Genomic DNA, 20,887 nt, shown 5'->3' on the forward strand with positions numbered 1-20,887 from the left:
TTCCTGACCCTTCCTCTGATAAAGCACTCTGTTTCTTCTGTTTCCCAGTTGACCGTCCGCCAATGGAGCCTTCCCAGTTTGTGTCAGTTGTCCCTAAGTATCCAGACAAGATGGGATTTGATGAGGTAGGAAAATCTGTCTGTCTGTCTGTCTGTCTGTCCCTCCCTCTGTCTCTGTGTGTACGCTCTTGCCCTTATGTGCATATGTGTGCACTAATATGCACATGTGTACAGAGACTTCTGTGTTTATGTTGGAACAGAAGACAGAACATCTGTCTGAGAGCAAGCAGGCTAGCTTGGCAACTGGAAAGACCCTGAGGACTTGGGTTGGTTGTCATTCTGTTTTCTGGTCTTTACAAAGGAAAATCATAGAAAATTGAATCAGAAAGAATTATATGGCAATGCATGTAAATTTGCTACATATTTTACCAAACTTTTTATTGAGGTTCAAGGGTAAGGTAAGGAGAATATATGTTTTAAGTTCTGGAGGACATTAGCTTTATTCTGCGAGAGTTGAGTGGGTGGAAACTATTCTAGAATATTCTATGTTTTGTTTGCTTTCTTCTTTTCTTCCATGGAAAAAGGTTGGAGGGCAGAGTTGAAAGGACTAATGAAGAGAAAAACATGTTCTAAACTTTGGTCTTTCGGCAGGCAGGAACTTTAGAGCATGTTCCCCAGGGCCATATCTACTGTGCAGTTATAAGGATATAAATAATGAGCGAAGCAGACGGGGAAGGTTAGCTCAGTGGTAGAGCACTTTCTTAGGATAAGTGAAGCCCTGGGGTCAAGCCCTAGCATCACAATGAAAGGGGGAGGGGAGAGAGAGAGAGAGAGAGGAGAGGAAAGGGAGGAAGGAAAGGAAGGGAGGAGGCAGAAGGAGGAGGGAGAAGGGAGGGAAGGAAGAAGGGAAGGAGTTGAGAAAAGAGAAAAGACGGTAGGAAAGAAGAGAGGAAGGAAGGAAAGAGAGTAATATAAAGAGGAGCTTTTCTTGGTTGTGTGTAAAACAGATGGTTGCCAGGGCCAGAACTGTGAGTCTGCGACATGAGACCTTCACGGCCCCTTATGTGGTTGCTGGTCAGTGCTGAGGAGTCTTGTGGTCTAGAGCGGTGACCTGCCAGGAGTCCACAAACTGAGACAGAATTCTTCCAGGGGTTCTGTATTCAAGCCAAGTATTGTGCTTTGAGTTCAGTATGCTTTTTTGGAAGAAAAGGCCTTATCACATTGGAACATTAACATCTGTGTCCCCAAATCATGTTCATCCCAAGGAGCTAACAGAACTAGGAATTGGGATCTCTGCTAGACTTCCAAAAGTAGGAAGTGAGTATTTCATGAATACCAAATAGTGATTGTGCCATTTCCACAGAAGGCAGAAAGGAGAGAGATGAATTTAAATGTGGCAACATATAAATAGACCCTATTGAGTCTATTCCTATTTACTAAAAATAGGAAATAGTTTCAAAACTGACCAGTGCTACAAGGGTGGGTTCACTAGCACCACAATGGTGGGTCCTTGCTGTGACGGGGGAGGGAGGACTCCCCCACACAGCTGCCTTTCGCCAAGGGCAGTTCTCCTGCCCAGAGGCTCTGGCCTCTCTTCATTTTCTAGGAAAGAGAGCCCAAGGGTCTTTCAGAATCTTCCTTTTTCCTCCTGGCATCACATTTCTGTGAGGACCAGATCACAGCAAACGAAACAAAGCCAGGACCATCTTGATCCGCCTCGGGCAGGGCAGGGCAGGACGTGGCCAGCCCTAGAAAGAGAGGCAGGCAGGGACTCTGCTTTCCACAGCCCAGGATAATCATCTCTCTGTCTGCAGCAGACATGGGCTGTGGAAAAGAGGTGTCAGAGGTCTTTTCTGCCCTCCAATCCTGTGACCTGGTTGCTAGCGTCTGGCTGTATTTGGCACTCAGTTCTTTGCTCTGTTTACTAAGTATGAGCAAGCCGTCTATGTTTTCTCTTCATGGCTACTGAGTTTATTGCCCTTGCCCTGGCAGGGCTCGGGAAGGGACTATTATTTACTAAAAGCTTCCTCGACTGGAGGCCTCTGGTTTGCAGGGGACCTTTTGGATGCTTCTCTGTTTATTTTGCTTTGTTTTGCTTTGTCTCCTCGGGTGACCTCAGATGGCTCTGTGGATGCGCGGGGGATATGCTGTTTCCTTCCTATGTCTGTAAAACCGGGGAATGGAACATAGCCCTTGATGTTAGGATTCTAAAGATGGACAAAATGAGGCATGAAAGATACAAGCACACACTTTAAGCTATAAGTCCCAAATATACATCACACAGAAATGATGGTGTATTTTTTGTTGTTTTATTAAAACTTTCCTGTTAAGTAAACTAAGAGGCTACCAAATCCTGTTGCGTGCCTGCCCTGCCCAGCATCTCCAGAGAACTTGCAAAGAGCATTCTGGTGCTCCTGGAACTCTATGTGTGAACAGAGACGAGAATATCTTGCAGGGGAGAGTTGAGAGCTTAGTATAACTTCTGATCCTGATAAAGCATACATTTAAAATTATATTCAGAGTGACCATTGAGCCCAAGCTCAGTGCAGTATGGTCGGGGCCTCAGCCTGATTACACAGTAGAATTTCTTCATGAGTCTCATAACATGAAACCAACTTTATTATAAACCGATATGCACAGATTTTCATATGTAAAGAGCTTGAGAGGTGGATTTGCTCTAACCCCTCCTTTTCTAGATGGCGAGCTAATTGCACAGAAGCATTAAATGCTGTCTCCAGAGTCACCCCGACAGTCAGGAGTGTCCTCTGCCCTGTTCCTTCCTATTGGTTTCTCCTTCACTGGGATGTAGATTCCCAGTGCTGGCTGGTAATGTCTCCCAGTCTTGAATAGTTTAATGTTCGAATCAGTTCTTCAGCGCTTGCAGACAGAGGCCCTTATTCAAATGCTAACTTATGCACTGGTAAGACAGACAGTCTGGTGGCAGAAAGCACTTGCTGCCAAGCTAGGAGACTGCCAATTGTCCTCTGACCTTCACAGCACACACAGTTCCACTCTACGCACTAAATAAATGAATAAATGAATAAATAAAACGCTAACTTCCCCTCAGCAGTCTCCATTATTTTGGATGTTTGGAGACTGAAAGCATAAAGACTCAGATCCTTCTTAGTTCTTGAAAGCTGCAAAGCTTACCTAGTGGATGTGAATTGTGACGATACCAAGCATAGGTCTTGTGGAATAGAGCCACCGTGGACCCCATTCCTGGATGAGGAGATCAAGACATGGAAACAGCAGGCCTCAGACAGACAGCAAGCAGCAGTATTAAGCCTGAAGTACATAGATGCATTTAGTCATTTGGCTTGACTTAGCCATTTACAAACCACTTCTCCCCTTCTGAGCTTTGTGCGCGCAGTTTAATTCACCTTTGACCTTTGGGATCTTTTGCTTTTGTTGTTGTTTTGTTTTTGTTTTTGTTTTTTGAACTTTATTTTCTCAAAATGAGAGAGAACTTGCCCGCCAGTGACTATCAGGAAAACAGCAGATTAGGCCATTGCTGACGTGGTTGCATTTAGAAAGCAGCTCCGTTCGGATAAATAGCATTTGCCCCCCACCCCACCCCCGTCCCCACTCATGAGCCCGAGAAGGGAGACGGAAGTAGAGCCATAGCTTTCTTTCCACCCCTTATGCTACAATCCCCTCGGGTCCTCATATCCGGTTTCCTACGCTTTTCAACCAGCGTGTTTCGTTGCCCTTTTGTACCCTGCTTTAGATTTTCATGATCAACCTCAAACGCAGGAAGGACAGGCGGGACAGGATGCTGCGCACACTCTACGAACAGGAGATCGAGGTCAAGATTGTCGAGGCCGTGGATGGGAAGTGAGTCCTCCCCCCCCCCAACCCCTGCAGGTGTGGTTGGAGCAGTGTGGTGCCTTGTCTGACTGAGAAGGAGTCCTGGAGGGGAGGGACCTCTGAGGCTCTTCCTATAGACCCGGGAGAGAGATGCACACAGGAGCAGTGACCTGGGACCTGGAGCGTGGGCCTGGGACCCACTCCCCACCCCGTGACCCCTGAGCCTCACGCCGCGAGATGTGATCGCCCAGTCTCTGGCCATTCTCAGACCTGTGGCAGTTTCCAGCTTTCTCTCCTGTAATAGAGGGAATGCGTCTGAAACCATGCTCAGGTCTGAAGAAAACAAACAAACAAAAGATAGATAAAGGTCTATGTGTCCTGTTGTGTGAGACATCTAGATTCCTCCTGGTCTGACCACAGTGGCCATTTTTCCTGGAGATGTGACAGGAAAATCATACATACCTAGAACTGACTATAACCTAGGCTAGACTTGAACTTGCGATTCTCCTGCCTCAGCCTCCAAAGTGCTGGGGTTTACAGGTATGTGTCAGTTTTCTCTCCTACATTTGAGCCTTTGATCTATGTTGAGCTAAGTGTTTCTATATGTGGTACGAAGCAGGGACTCCCTCCTTGTTTCCATATGGTCATCTGGCTTTCCCTGTACCACTTATTTCAAAACTAAACTTTGCCAACTGAATTCTGGGGCCCTTTGTCAAAAATCAGTTGACCACAAATGTAAGAGACTGCCCTGACCTCTTACTTTCATTACGTTACTTTGTAGCTCTATCCTAAGGACAGTAGCACACTGATGAACAGCAGCAGCTTTCTGTGTAAGGAGCATGAGGCCTCTCCTTTGTCACTTGGTTGGAAGGCATAGGTGCTCGGCGGTGTTCTGTGAGCTTTACTGCTATCTTGTCAGTTTACACATAGATACACACACACACACACACATACACCCCAGCTTGGGTGTTGATAGGTAGGAGCCGCACTGACCTACAGGTCAGTTGAATCATAACAAGTCACTTCATTTATTCGATATATGTCAGTTGTTTGAATGAGGATTCCTTGCTTTCAGTTTTTAAGTCTTTCATGTACATCGTTACATTTATTCTTTGGCATTTGTTGATGTGCGCGGGGGGAGGGGGTAATAGAATTATTTCCTTAATTTATTGTTTTTAGTATTTATTGCCAAATGTATAAAGACACTGTAGGTTGTTGAATACTGATCACATATTCTGCAGCCTTAGTTATCAATTCTAATTGTGTGTGTGTGTGTGTGTGTGTGTGTGTGTGTGTGTGTGTGTGTGTGTACACTCATTGTTTTGGTTCTTCTGTAGGCAAGATCTTGTCATTTATAATTGGAGGAAGCGTTGTTTCTCCTTTTGCAATCTAGATAGAGCTTATTTCCTTGTCTTGCCTTATGGCCCTGATTGGTTATTGCCTTGAACACAACATTCAAAGGATACAATGAGAGTGGAGATTTTTGTCTTATTCTTGATCACACAGAGAAAGCATTTAGGTTTTCTCTGTTAAGTACTATATCCAAGGTGCAGTTTTATCAAGCTGATGGTGTAGACTTTTTATTACTGTTTTCTTATCATTTTTTTTAGCACTAAAGTTCATCAAATGCATCTGCCATTGGGATGACCACATAGCTTCTTGTCCATCAACATGGTGCATTGATTTTATAGATCTTCACAGGTCAAACTACAGTTGTAATCCTGGAAAGCAAATTCACTTAGTCCTGCTGTATAATTCCTCTGTTGCTAGATTCTGTCCACTAGTATTTTCTTTAAAATTCTGCAACTATATTAATAGGAATATTAGCCTGTAGTTTTCTGGTTTCATTTCAAATAATACTGGCTTCATAGAATCCTTGGGTTCCCTCCTCTTTCTCTTTTTCAAAGGCTATTAGGAATTGTACTAATTCTTCTTTAAGCATCTGGCTCTGGGCTTTTCTTTGTGGATTTCAAATTACTAACTCAACCTATTTTACTTGTTTTAAATTCTTCAGAATTTCTTAAGTTTAAGTAATTTCAGTAGTTTTACCTTTGTATAAATTTGCCTATTTAATATCAGTTGTTTAAATTTGGGCAAACAAACATTTGTACTATAATTGTTTTTACTTCTATATGATCAATAGGATACTTGTTATTTCATTCTTGATTTTAGTAATTTAATAATAGTTAATGAGTATAGTTGCTCTGTTATTTATCAAGTGCATAATTTTACAAGTCTAGGTAAAAGACTGCTGATTTGTTGGGTTTTTCAAGTAGACAGGTGTGTGTGTGTGTGTGTGTGTGTGTGTGTACACTGTGTTGTTTTGTGTTCTATAATGCATTTCTATAAGACTGTTGGCTTGGATAAGGATGGTGTCCCTGAAGCAGGTCTTCAGGAAGTTCCTGTCCACCCTGTCACTTTCAGTGGCTACTCGAGCCCAGTACTCACAACTACTCATGGTTTTGTGAGGTGACTGTTTTTCAAAGATGCTGTTGAGGCATGGAGAAAAGAATCCAAATGGGTAAACATAAAACCCATCACATTGATGCTGGTTGTAGAGGCTCCACTGTTCCCTATAGTCATTGTGAGAGCTCGGTTGGTTTCCAGAGTTTTCGAAAGCTGATCGTGGCCATTTTCACCAGTGCCTCATTATTCTGATCATGAGATCTTCCCTCCACCATTTGAGAAATTTATCTGTACTGTTTCTATTTTTGGCCTTGTTTTAGTTTAAGGTCCAAAGGGAGGCCACCTGTGCGCAGCCTGTCCCCTCATTCTTTCCTGTCCTCAGCCCTTTCAGGATGTGATGTGCCTACACATTGCTTTTTCTTCATTACAAGAGTACCTTTCTAAAGGTTTTAGAAAACCTTTTGGAGGAAGAAATCATGTTGGGCACTGTGTGAGGGATGTACACACATAAAAGATGCCATTTTCTTCACCTTCACCATAATGCTATTGTATTAACCTGATGGTGGTTGCAGAATTATTGGAAACTAAGAAGTCTTTCTTCATGAATAGAGAGGCTCTGAGGAAACATGCAGTCTCTTTCTCTCTCTTTCCCCTTATCCCCTTCTTTCCCTCCCCGATCTGGAGTGGGGGCTCACTGACCTAGTGACCTAGTGACCTAGTGACCTTCATGCATATTCTTTGTTATTCAGGGCACTCAACACAAGCCAGCTGAAGGCTTGGAACATTGAAATGCTACCAGGTTACCGGGACCCCTACTCCTCCAGGCCTTTAACCAGAGGTGAAATTGGTTGCTTCCTTAGTCACTTCTCTGTCTGGAAAGAGGTAAATATTCCTTAGAGGAACACTCTGGTAATGAGGGAAAGGGAGCCTGGAGCTTCCCAGGTGAATTAGAGTCAGATACAAGAGAAGCCTGTGATTGTCCTGGAAGAAGGCTTGAAATTTGCTCTTGCTTTGTGCATCGAACCTGCCCGAGGCCAGCAGCAAAGGCACCAGGATGGTGGCCTCAGTGCCACGTGGGACAATGGGTGATAGCTTTCACATGGTAGGAACTTTGTTTTCCTGGGTTCTCCTTCCTCGTAAACAGGAATGATTTGTGTATGTCTGTCATGTTATCATTTATCAAATGAATCCATGCAAGAATAACACAGAAGGCGTGTGAGGCAGGGTTAGACAGGATGGATTCTTCTCACAGCAGGCAGAAAGTATTAACTGTTTTCAGGTAAGAAGAGGCAGAGCTGTAACTGGACCCCATGCCGTATACATCAAGGTACTAATGGAGGAGGCATTGGACCTCAGAGTACATGAATATGGGTCACTTCTGAGCTGGGCGGTGGTGGCGCACGCCTGTAATCCCAGTACTTGGGAGGCAGAGGCAGGCAGATTTCTTAGTTTGAGGCCAGCCTGGTCTACAGAGTGAGTTCCAGGACAGCCAGGGACTACACAGAGAAACCCTGTCTCGACCTCCCTCCCCCAAATAAAAGGTCACTTCTGGAGAAGAACATAAAGGAGGAAAAAACTGAATAAGGACCTCTTGGTGCCTTCGCTCCTTTAATGATCCAGTTTTGACTTGTCCCTTTGTTTTCTATGCTTTAAATAAAATGCTATAGAAATATATAAAAGTGCATAGATTATAAGGTACAGTCAACAAAACGGCACACATAGAACAAGACACCAGTGTCAAGCAATACTGAGATCAAGAAACAGGTGGCAGGCATGCCCTGAGGAACCCCCTCTGTACAGCCTTGTAGTCACCCTTTCCCAAGGGTAGCCTCCATCCTGACATGTGACAGCGTGGCATAACCTGTCTTTGAACAACACAATGCAAACAACCTCTCAGTGTTGGGTTTGAGAGATCTTAACCTGCAACGTTGCTACCACTGTACCATTAAGACATACCACTGTACATCAGATGGTCCCGTTGCTAGGAATATGGCACAATCATCTATGCGACCTGCTATCAATGGACATTTTCTTGGATCCAATTATGAGCTTTTAAAAATAAAAATGGGTCTCGAGTTTTCATTCAGCGCTCCCCACGGTTTCGTTGAGCGTTGGTTCCCCACCATGGCCTTTGCAGGTTATTGACCGCGAGCTGGAGAAGACGCTCGTCATCGAGGACGATGTGCGTTTTGAGCTTCAGTTTAAGAGGAAGCTGATGAAGCTGATGGACGACATCGACAAGGCTGGGCTGGACTGGGAGCTGATGTGAGTCACAAAGATGGCTAGCGCTGAAGGAATGGCGTCTTTTCCAGGGTTCAGAAAGCCCACCTCCCCAGTTGGTGGGAGGCGCAGTCAAACTTCCGTCCATTTACCTGATTTTTACACCACAGATGTCCCCAGAAATAAGAAGTAGGGAAAGGTTGGGTGTGGCTGTTTCTGCCTCCATCGACAAGGTGGGAAACTATGGGAAGTTTTGTTTCATTTGTTTGTGGTTTTGCTTTGTTTTATTTGGGGGGGGGACTTTTTGTTTTTCTTTTTGTTTGTTTGTTCCTTTGTTTGTTTGTTTTTGTGAGATTGGAGTCACCCACCTGATCAGGAGCCTCTTGACAGCAGAGGAAACACCCTGAGGACCACTGGAGAGAATAGTGGAAATTTCACCTCCAAAAGCAAAGTGGCCTGTGGGCCGGATGTGAAGGAGTAGCAGACATTCACTTAAGAGCTAATGTGTATTTGCATGCCAGCTCCCAGGACAAGGGTCGCCTCTGCAGTCCCTTATGGGATCTGAAGCAAGCTCCCCCGTGGGGGTGGGGCTGTCTAACCGGGGAAGGCACTGACTGCAGGGCTGGGGAGCCAGGCTCAGTCAGGGAGCACTGCCTCAGAGCGGTACTAGCTGGTGCTTGAACTCTTGCCCCTGGGCTAGCATCCTTTCGTTTTCCTTCCTTCCTTATTCCCTTTCTCTCCTCCTTTTCCCTTTTTCTTCCTCTTTTCTTTGCAAAATAAGCAACACTTTCTGTTCCCTCCAGCGAGGGAGAAACATCCTAAGTTTTCCACTCTCGAAATTAGAGCCTGCTCATTTGAAACAGCCCACCTTTCCCTGCCCTTCTGTCCTCAGCAGGAAAGATAGATTTGTGCCCTGATGAAACTCCTCTTTTGAACTTAAAAAGAAACCCAGCAATGGTCCAATTAACTAGGAAATAGATGTCAAAAATCATACGATGTAATAAAAAAGAAGCCTTCCACTGTTAGAGTTGAGTCACATGATATTCTGACCAGTGTGTTAGGATCTCTTGCCTCCAGAAGTCACCGTTCTTCAGCCTTCTGCATCTGTGGCTATATAGCCTGTGGTAAAACATCACACACCCCTGTGGACTGGAAGCTATGTGCTTATGTGACACACTCAAAGGCAACTTTGACTAATCCTCAATAATCACAGAAAACACCATCTGGGACACCTAAATCAGAGACCCACTCTTGGGTAGCGTGGTTGGTACATTCTCAGGACAGAGCATCATCAGATCCAAGAAGGAAGGACAGCTGTCCTAATAAGACAGAAAGAGTTGCAGGGCAGTGGTGGCGCATGCCTGTAATCCCAGCACGTGGGAGGCAGAGGCAGGCGGATTTCTGAGTTCAAGGCTAGCCTGGTCTACAGAGTGAGTTCCAGGACAGCCAGGGCTATACAGAGAAGCCCTGTCTCAAAAAAAAAAAAAACACCAAATCCAAAAACAAAAACAAAAAAACAAAAAACAAACAAAAAAAAGAGTCAAAAAGTAAAAATGCCACAGATTCATCTTTGAAAGAACGATTAACTAACTACTTTAATGAAGAAGTGCTACTCAAGTCAAATACAAAAGTGTTAGCTGTGTTGTTTCCAAAAGAAACCAGACAAATAATAAATCAGGACACTCTAAACAGTTGCTGGCCTTATCTGGGGGAGTTTTATTCAGTAGAAAATGCAGTGTAGTCCATATATGTTATTTCAAATTTTCTGACCACATTAAAAAAATTAGTGAGGTAAAATGAGTTCTACTTAATATGTTTTATTTAACTAACTATATCTAAGTAATCACTATTTTAGCATGTAAATACTATTTTTAACCATGAATGAGATAGTTCATAGGTTTTGTGCCATTTTCAAAGGCCTGTGTATACTTACACTCAGAACACATTTAAACCCAGAAAATAAAATGTCAACTGTTAAACTATAATCCTACCAGATAATAATCTTGCTTTGCAGGGGAGAAAAGCATTTTACATAGCTAAAATATTTAATTTTTAAATTTTAATTTATCTTAAAAATTCTTTTGTTAAGCTTGTGAAGTTGTAATATACTTTTCATCATTTCCCCTTCCCTTTCTTCCCTCCAATCTTTCCCATGTAGCTCTCCTTATTCTTTCTCAAATCCATGCCCTCTGGCCTCCTTTTCTTTATTGTTGTTGCATATATGTATAATATATATAACATATATTCTAAATATGTAAGTATTACTAGTTTAGTCTATAGAATGTTACAAGTACATATATGATTTCAGGGCTGACCACTTGGTATTAGATATCCAATTTGGGGGTGTGATGATTTGCATATGCTCAGCCCAGGGAGAGGCACTATTAGAAGTTGTGGCCTTGTTGGAGTAGGTGTGGGCTTTAATACCCTATTCCTAGCTGCCTGGAAATCAGTATTCTGCTAGCAGCCTTCAGATGAAGATGTAGAACTTTCAGCTCCTCCTGCACTATGCCTGCTTAGATGCTCCAATGCTTCTACCTTGACAATAATGGACTGAACCTCTGAACCTGTAAGCCACCCCAATTTGTCCTTATAAGAGTTGTCTTTGTCATGGTGTCTGTTCACAGGAGTAAAATCCTAACTAATACAGGGGGTTCTTCCCAGGGCTGGGGAGACTTCTACTCTGAGTATTCCTTAGTTTCCTGTAGTTCTTTATCTAGGGCTGAAACCCCATGAGATTTCCCCCTTCTGTGTCTAATGCTGTTACTTATTCAGGTCTTGTTTAGGTAGCCATGTTGTTGAGACTTGGTGGGTGTGGCTTTCCTGACCCTCCTAGGAGCCGCAGTCTCAGCAGATATCCCATACCTCAGGCTCTTACAGTCTCTCCACCCTTTCTTCCTCGATGTCTCCTAAACTTAACATGTAGGAGTTGCATTAGAGATGGGTCAGTTGGGGCTAGGCACCACCTAAGTTGGAATTTATATTAGTAAGATTATAAAGTCAGTTCCTCAGCCCTTGTAGCCACATTTCAGGTGCTCACTAGAAGTTAAGTTCTCTACAGCACACTTGAGAAAGTCAGACTCAGAGGACATCTGCTTGAGGGCCCTAGAAGAGCTGAAAGCAGAATATGTTCTTGTTCATTGGTCCTTGGTGTCTTCTTCAGCTCATGAGCAGAGTGTACAGGGGAAAGACTTTCAGAGCTGTCATTCGGATTCCCCAGAAGGAACCCTTTGGGGCTCCTCTTGGGTCTCTAGGTCCTCTGCTGAGGACTCTTTCTTTGCATTTAGCACCAGCTCTTGGAAAGTGGTACAGGAATCATCTGAAGCAAAAGCTCCAAGGACACAAAGACAACAAACTCAAGATTCTCACATCTGGCTTCTTTTGGTCCTTTCCAGCCTCTCTAAACACAGCTGGAAATATCATCCCAGGGAAATCATCCAAGCAACTTTTTCATCTCTTTGCATCTTCCATTTCTGGCTTAAAGACAGACCAGTAGGCCTGAGTAGTTGGGGTCCTGATAAGTGGAGTTGGAAAACTGACTTTATGGGGACCAATAGCAATTATGGATTCTGATAGAATGATCTCTGTGGTGGTATAAATTAGGAAAAGACATGACAGTCCAGGCTTTAAAACATCCTTTAAAACTGAGTATGTGCTCTATTCTTATAATATTCAATATTCTAATATTCAACTTGGAACTTTTCTCCTCTTCCAATCTCCTGACAGTTACATCGGTCGAAAAAGAATGCAAGTCAAAGAGCCAGAGAAGGCGGTGCCCAATGTTGTAAATCTCGTCGAAGCTGATTACTCCTACTGGACCCTGGGCTACGCCATCTCCCTGGAAGGAGCACAGAAACTCGTTGGAGCTGATCCCTTTGGGAAGATGTTGCCAGTGGATGAATTTCTGCCAATCATGTACAACAAGCATCCTGTGTAAGTCTCCTGCCACGGCCACCTATTTGTCGGTCACATGTGTTCATAAATTAAGCCTCCTGGGTAGAACTTGGTGTTTTGATAGTTGTATGGCTTTCCTAAAGCATCCTTTTATAATCATAGCCTGGAAAAGTTGAGTAGCTCTTTGAACAGACAGTATGAGTTTGAGGAGGTGACTGTCTTCCCTAATATCCTCTTCCTTATTCAGTGCACGGGATAATGGTCGGTTCAGAATCTTTTAGCATGCCTCCAAACCTTCTCCCATTGCTGCTATCCAGGTCTCAGATGTCCTTTCTTTATCAGTGGAAACAGGAATGGGACACGGATTAGGAATTGATCATGTTTATTTATCACTGTGAGTCCGATAGAGTTGTGGGGTTTTTTTTTAACCTTTCAGAGTAAGACTTGAAGCTCATTCGCTAAACTGTTCTACCCAGCTACAACAGGGTGGGCCTGGCTGACCCTTTTGCTTGTCTGTGCAGATCTTGTGAACACTTTAAAGAAATCCTTTTTGTGTTTGTAGTCTAAGGTTCTCCACAATCAATACAACTTTACAAAAGCAAGAAATGAACCCAGGCAGTTTCAGAGGTGACAGCACGCCCTCTGACTTCCCCATTCCCTGAGACTTCTGCCCCTTATGTGGATGTGCACCTCTTGTTCACAGGGCCGAGTACAAGGAGTATTATGAGTCCAGGGACTTGAAAGCCTTCTCTGCAGAACCTCTGCTCATCTACCCCACGCACTACACAGGCCAGCCAGGCTATCTGAGCGACACAGAAACATCAACCATCTGGGACAATGAGACAGTGGCCACTGACTGGGACAGAACACACTCCTGGAAGTCCCGGAAGCAAGGACACATCCACAGCAATGCCAAGAATACAGAAGCACTACCACCGCCAACTTCTCTGGAAACTGTGCCTTCAAGGGATGAACTCTGAGAGCTTCCTGGGAGTGTGGTCTTCATGGTTCACAGCTGTCTGGTTTCTCTAAAGGGCTACTCATCTGTTTGCTCCAGTTTGTTGTTGTTGTTGTTGTTGTTTATAGAGATGGCAGTCATCTAATCAAGTGGTTTGATGTCATTCACCAAAATTCTATAATTTGAATAGTGAAGAACAGAGAAATTAAAAACCAAATTCCCTAGGAAACCATTACTGGAATAGCTAAGTTAAACTTCAGTCCAAGTGCCCAGTTCTGCTCAGTAGCCATAGAATGCTGCTAGCCACACTGATGTGATAACGTGGCTCATAGTCTCATCCAAGAAATGGCACCCCGAGCTGTCACATCAGCCAGTGGACAGTCAACACAGACAAGCCAGTGGACCTCATTTACTAATCTGAGTGGTCCATTTTATGTGACTGATGTGACCCTGAAACCATCAAGCCATCTAGACTACATGTGTTCATCTATTTGATGTGACCTTGAAAACTGTACTGTGTAACAAGTGTCTGGGGGTGGGGAAATCAAACCATTAATTGGGCTTTTATTCGAGGGAGCTCTGTCCTGAGCTTGTTGCAAAGTGGATGCTTTGTTCTTGGCCTTTTTATCCAATGGAGTTCGTAAGTGGCTCAGGCTGAGACCTGGCTCTTGACCATCATGGCTGCTAGATCTTACATTAAAGTGTCTAGGTGCCACGTGGATATTTATGGGGGAAAGATCTCAACCCTTGGCATTTGTATTGTGGTTTAAGTCCAATATGTCTATTTATAAAGAAAACTGTAATATATACAGGTTGTAAGGGATGGGGTGACCCAGAACCTCACACCTTATATGTCACCCCTTTGCCTGGGGATGAACTTCAGGTATGAGTTTAAAACGTCACTGTTGATGAGTTTAATATGTTACTGTTGAGAGGCTGAACACATTTCAGCCTCACAATTGTCCTCGCCTTGGATTTTCATTATATTCTGAATTATTTATTTTACAAGTGTGGAAAAAAACATCGTCTATAGATAGGGTGAAGGAGAAAAACAGGTGTCTCAGCTCTAGTTGCATACTGGGGAAGATCAGTGTAGACACATGGGTCGGACCATTTGAGTTGCCTGCATTTCCCAGCGTGGCTTCCCAGGGAAGACCTCTGATGACAGGCTAACCAGTTAGGAGTAAGTTACTCTCCAGTGAATGCTTGAGACATTGATCTAGACAATAGATATAAGTCAACAAGCCACAGCTCTCAGAGCCAAAAATCCTAAATAGACACCTTTCAAAAAAAAAATCCCTAAAACTCCTTTCTTATTCTTCAGAGGCTAATTTTATGTCAGGTGCAATGCTGGGCTGTGTCATGGCGTCCAGATTGCCAGCCAGCTGGGAGCGCCTTGTGGTGCTTCCTTAGCCGCCCTTCCTTCCTGGTTATGGCTCAGTCTTCTCCACTGAAGCTGAGGCCAAACTTCTCCAGCTCTGGCTTGCTCCTTCTCTTCTAGAAAAACAGAAGAGCATCAGGGAGCTAGTGAGGAACCCTAAGTGATTCCTAAGGTGTCTGGTATTTTGTTTGTAATTTGAATGTGTGTAAGTATGGCTGGCTTTAACTGTGTATTTTATAGGGGTGGGAGGTAGCTGGGGTGCTGGGAAAGGAGGGAGACTGAGTTGCATTTTGTGTTGTTGTTGTTGCTGTCTTAATGAGGAACTTTCCCCCATTTGCCCTGTCAGCTGGTCTGACGGATTTAAGAATTTTCATTCTTAAAAGACATTGGATTTCAATTTTTGAATTTTAGATTAGGACTTTTCTAACTGTGAATAAAGTTCTGGTTCTGTTAGTTTAGTGCAGCCTGTGTTTCTGCCTGCTCAGAGTGAGTCCCTTGTAATGTTTTCATGTACTATTATAAATTGCAGATCAAGTACTTTAAAAAGCCATCTTTTTAGCAATCCAGATAGTTTGCTAAGCCTCCCTTCTGGTCTTCAACTTAGACACCTGACCACTGCCGTGAGTGGCACTTGAGGCCTTCAGTACAGAGCTTTGTTTCTGTCCCTGAAGCCTGTTCTTGGTGCCTGAGAGGCTGAACTCCATGTGGATTCCTCTCAGGATCCAAACTGGGATCTTCTGACCGAGAAGCCTGACCTTGATAGTGTAAGTGATGCCCTGTGTGCTGGCCCCTGCAGTCTGCAGAAGACTCATCCTTGAGATCCTTTGGAAACTGGAAGGAACGAGCGTCCACACACCCTGGTCTGTCTTGCTGTGCTGTTTCAGGGTAGAGAAGTGGCCAGTTGCCTTCTGGAGCGCTCCATAAAAATAAAAACAAGGAACCTTATTTCTAAATTATGCTTGCTGCTTGGCTCTTCCAACCCTTGCCAGTGACCAACACTACTGGGTCTGCATCAGTGTTGAAAACCAGAGAGCATCAGGAACTGTCTGTCATGGGATCCCAAAGCAAATAAAACACAGGGCTATTGCCCTGCCCATGCTGTGGGAAGCTGCTGTGTGTAGTATTGTGCAAGCTGGTGTGGATTATGCCATATGTTCAAGGCAGAAGTCTCCCCCTGCAGAAAACTGAGGGTATGGCATATGCTCCCCCTAGAGGAAACCGAGGGTATGGCATATGCTCAAGGCAAAAGTCTCCCCCTAGAGGAAACTGAAGGTATGGCATATATGTTCAAGGCAGAAGTCTCCCCCTAGAGGAAACTGAGGGTGCCCACTGTTCATTGTGCTAACACGTGATCTATCCAACCATTCAAAGATAAAATGGTAGGGAGAGTGACTCTAGTATTTCCAATCAAATCTCCCCCAAGTCTCCAGAGCCATGTGTCAGGATGGCCTGGTTTCAGGCCCTGTTTGGGGAATGGAAACACTCAGGCGGCAAGGGCAAGTCCCCACCTCTGTGGGGGTCCAGTCAATACAAGAACCACACAGGCAGGTAGCTGTATTTTAGAGACTAAAAGGGGGAAAAGTGGATTTTAGGGTCCTAGAGGATTTGGTTCTGCTGAGGAAGTCTACAACCGACGAGGACGAGGCTGGGTGTGGAAGTTGGAGCAGTTTTATCAGCACAGCAAAAGGAGGCCTGGGAAAGGCCATCCAGAGTTAATGGGAGGATTGGTGGGAGGTTCGGGTCCAATGATAGAACAGGACATAGGCAGTGCTGACAGGCCAACTTACTTACAGTCTGATCGTGAAGACAGAGGCTGCCATTTGGGGAGGAAGTCTAGGATTCTAGGTTTGGTTCCTTTCCTGACAGACAGTAGAGAAGCTTCTGGGATAAAGTTGGTGCCTGAAGCCAGAAAGGCTCCCATTCAGGCACAAACCTGTTGACCTGTTTCTCATTTGCGGTTGGAACAGGTGAGTAAAGGTGACATCCCAGGAGCCTTTCCACAGTGTATGCCTTCACATCCTCCATCAAATAAAGCAGTATCAATAAGCAAGGTGTGTCTCTTCATCAAGGATTGCTGGAAGCGGGGGTCATCATAAAAAGCCATGCCTAAATTTCCAAGAGAGGCGTTTTCTCTTCCAACCCTTCCATATTCTCTTGACACCAGCTTTGAATCCAACTCTGAATCACCCACTCTGAGTTTAGCCCACCCAGGGCTCCATGTTGTCCCTTTCTGTGGACCAGGACCCCGGCTCCTGGCTCCTAGTGGTACACGGGTGGCGCCTGGTACACAGAAGACCGGGAACCACAACATTCATCCCAGACTCTGCTGTTTCTCCTTCTGGGAAAATATGGGCTGTGGACCACCATCTGGACTCTGTTCTGCCTCCTCTGAGTGGCGTGCCAGCTGTGCCCACACACCCCAGCAGAGAGGCAGGACACATTAAGGACACCACAGTGTGTTTCAGATACTCTTTCCAACCAAGGAGGGGAAGGGAATGATGTACAAGTGATGGCCTTGACTGATATTAGTTCACTGTGGAGTTAAGTCATAACAAAATAAGGCTGAAATGAGGCAGATGTCTGAGAGAATGGGAGGGAATGACAGCCCCGAGGACAAACAGCCCTGAAGGCTGTCACTATGGCCATGTTGAGTTTCGTAGGGTTCTTTTCTTCAGAGACAACCTACTGACAACCTACTGCCTCAGAGACATTCTCATAAATGTGGCTGGGGGATTAAGCAGTAAGGAGAAAGGACTCGTGGGGTCCCCTGTGAGCCTTGGATGACAGACCCCTCAGCACAGGGCAGCGGAGGCAAGGAAGAAAAGTCTAGCATTTTCTGTTTGCCTGCTTGGAGAACAGTGGTGGCTTTAGTACCAAAGACTGCATAGAAAATGGCGCCTCCTCTCACGACAAGGACAGGAAAAGATGAACTTGCTTTAGTGTTCAGGAAGAAATGTTGATGGAGGTATGAGACACTGAGTGAGATCTGACGGTCAATAGTGAGCTGTGCCATCAAAATTTGGGGAGACAGGAGGCTAACTTGCTCTCTGCCCTATGATGTCACTGAAAATTCTCTCTCCTGCCCTCTCATGGTCTTCCCCCTCCTCCACCCGTGTGTGTGTGTGTGTGTGTGTGTGTGTGTGTGTGTGACTGTATGTGTGCACATGTGTCTGTGTTTGCTTTCTTCCTTCACTGCACATGGTCATGATTAAAATGGCCTCCCTTGGGCTGCCTCCACCACACCAACGGTGTTGCTCCTGCTCATACCCCGAACCATCTACCCCCAATCTGAGAAGGGCGGGAGGGTGGGATGAAGAACCACCTGAGAATCAATTCTCTTGACTTCTGAATAAACTACATTTGCTCTTAGATTCTTTAGCCTAGTTTCCCTTGAAATGGGTGTGCAAGTCAAAGCCCATGTGGGAGCAATTCTAAGGTCTGACAGGCATCTGCTTAGAGGCTCCCGGGGACCACAAGAGAGCTCCTCTGCGCAGTTCCCAACACAGGGCTGACCAGAATCTCTATCCTGGAAGAACGGTATCCTTCAGGATGCAAGGGACAGCTTTCTGTTTCTTTTAAGTTGTTGGTGAGAAGGGGGAGCCAGACGTGTGGGACAGGCACGCACACAGGCCACAGCTGACTTGCCAGGGTGCCAGTGGTGTGAGCAGAAAGGTTTGAACTGCTATTCTACACTGGCATGGTGGTGTGAAGACCTGAAGAGGACCGTACGATTGTACAACCTGGCTGTGCAGGAAGAAACCGGGCCGACTTGAGGGGAGGGGCTACCCATGGGTGGAGAGGAAAGTGGGAGTCTGCAGAGCAAAATCCCGATGCCCAGGGGGTTTCTGGGACAGAAGTACAGGGCAAGAGGAGAAAGGAGAATGCCAGGTCACACTTGGAGGTGGTGATTTTGGTGCAGGGACCAGACAGGAAAGAAACCAAGTGGAAACCAGCGGCAGAAGGCAGGTTTAATGGAAGTAGTAGTAGCCCAGTCCTTAAAGTGGCCACTTTATCCTTAATCCCACCACAGTGGGAAGCTGAGGGGGCTTAGGCCTGCGATGAAACGGTGTGGCCTGGATTCAGGCATGTGAGCGCCTCTGCCTGGGCCTGTGGCCCCAAAGCTCCTTCCAACAGGAAAGAGGCAGGGATTCGACTCTCACAGAAGAGGACCCAGGAGTGAGGTGGAGGCCCCTAGAGGGACACTCCAGCACAGGGCTCAGCTCTTCTGTCAAAGGCCCCCTCACTGCAAGGCCTGAGGCTGGCCAGGGAGGCTGTGCAGAGCCCACAGGATGGTCTTCATGAGTCGCTCCGGGTCACAGCCAAGAAGCAAGCTGCAGGAGCCCGGGCGTGCTCCAACTCTATGAGTCAGACTTTCCCAAGGCAGCAGCAGGCTAAGATTTTCCCAGGGTGCTGTTCCCCGGGTGATTCTCCCGGCTCACACCTGGAGTGTGGGCTGCTCCCCCAGCCAAGAATGTTGGTTCTCCCTTGCCCTAGGCCTAAAGGAAGGCAGCAGCCAGCTGAGGCTGTGCACTCAAATGAAGAGCTTTCTGTGCATGCGCTCTCCCTCGATACTGAACAGACCTCAAGGAGTGGGAATGCCTGTCAGTTCTGCTTCTCAGCTAAGGCAATGCTGAATGACATAACTGCCTAAGTGGCCAGGGAGCCTGTCTTCCCAGAAATTGGCTCTCTCTCCCCCTCCCCGCACAAACACAAACTGCAAACTACAGCCCCAACAAAATGTCTCATAATTCTAGTTCTCTCTCCCTCTCTCTGATATATCCGATATACTTATTATTCAAAAGGTTATCAAATATACATACCGTAGTGTACATTCTCAGGTTAGATTCTGTTGGCTGTTGGCTGTCATATAAATGAGGATCATGGATGTCTGAGAGAAAACTATCATTTAGAAGATCGCTTCCATTTCAAGTCTGGTGCCTTGAGTTTTTGAAAGCCGCCATGGGAGCAGTTTAGAAACCACCTTGATCATCTCTTGTGTAAGATGATGTCCTGGCCCTCGTCCATAAGCGTGGGTACAAGCCTGGCCCTGTGACGCAGCATGGTGTTCTGCCAGTTAGGGATGGAGGGACGTGATGACTCCTCCTGGGAAGGTGTGAGAAAGGGCTGGGGTGCCAGCCACCGAGCCCAGAGGTCAAGGGTCTGGGAGGGTCTAGGACTGGCTCCCAGAGAGGCCAGCCTTAGCTTCACAGTGAGATCCTTCATGCTGATTCCCCTCCCAAAGGGGCAAGGGAGGAGGGAGAGAGGAAAGAAAGAAGAGAGGGTCTGCCCCCCAAACTGCTAAGTAAAACAGAATACTTCTACACAGGCTACAGGTTTCTGCATAGGGATACAGGGGGCCCATACGCAATAGTAACCCGCAAGCTAGGATCTAAAATACTGGCTCTTATTGAATTTTTCTGCCTCTTTGACAAATTTAAACCAGTCTTTCTGGTATTTTCCCTTCCCTTTAACACCTCATCTTCAGCTTCTCCTTTGCTCTGTGCAGCCCCGGCTTAGGTCCTCACCATCTATTCTAAACGCTGTCTCTGGAGGGTGTGTGGGACAGCCAGGCCTCTCTGCACAGTCTATATGCAGCCCAAGCCAGTCAGAAGAGCTAAGACTAGAAGCCTTTGTCACTGCGACTTGAAGGAAAACAACATCAAGCAGGTAGAATTGTCCCAGTTAAGGGACTTGCCTGGCTTCCACTGTCCTCCCTTAGCTGCAAAAGAAAAGCTCTGCTTTAAGTTCCTGGGATGTTTTGGTTACTTCAGTCTGGTCTTGGGTAGCCTAATACACACTTCCAGTAGCATTTCAATTTTAGACATTTCCAGAGGAAATCATTGATGAGGACAGCAATGTAAGTAACTCCTCAGATTGGGGGTGTAGGCACCTGAAGAGAAAGATGGTTTCAGGAAACTCCTCAGTGTTACTGAGGTCAGAGCACTGTGGAGCACAGCAGCCTCCTGTGGTTTTTACACCGTGTGACCTTGAAAGTGGTTCAGAGAGGGGAGTCTGAAGACAGGAAGGCTTCAAGATCAGTTTCAACATATATAGGGGGAGGGGGCTCGTTTTCTAGAATGGCTTTGAAAATTAGTCACATAGTCTCAGAGGTTAGGCCACATTATCAATTCCCTTTCAAAACACAGACTTGGGTCATTTTAGGAACCTGTTGGAAAATAATTCTGGGTAACAAGATGAAAATTATGTGACTGTGTGTTGTGT

General features: G+C 45.5%; 1 protein-coding gene across 1 annotated transcript in view; it reads left to right on the top strand.

Moving 5' to 3' along the window:
* The window catches only part of Colgalt2 (collagen beta(1-O)galactosyltransferase 2), a 99,891-nt gene extending 83,349 nt beyond the window's left edge, over positions 1–16,542 (top strand). Inside the window, exons 7-12 of the mRNA XM_052200960.1 lie at positions 49–125; positions 3,727–3,833; positions 6,962–7,094; positions 8,350–8,477; positions 12,159–12,365; positions 13,030–16,542. Coding sequence (XP_052056920.1) covers positions 49–125; positions 3,727–3,833; positions 6,962–7,094; positions 8,350–8,477; positions 12,159–12,365; positions 13,030–13,306 — 929 coding nt within the window. The 3' untranslated portion in view covers positions 13,307–16,542. The remainder of the gene's footprint in view (positions 1–48; positions 126–3,726; positions 3,834–6,961; positions 7,095–8,349; positions 8,478–12,158; positions 12,366–13,029) is intronic.
* The last annotated feature ends 4,345 nt before the right edge of the window (positions 16,543–20,887 follow it).

Source organism: Apodemus sylvaticus, chromosome 12 (assembly GCF_947179515.1).
Source record: "Apodemus sylvaticus chromosome 12, mApoSyl1.1, whole genome shotgun sequence".
NCBI classification, from domain to species: domain Eukaryota; kingdom Metazoa; phylum Chordata; class Mammalia; order Rodentia; family Muridae; genus Apodemus; species Apodemus sylvaticus.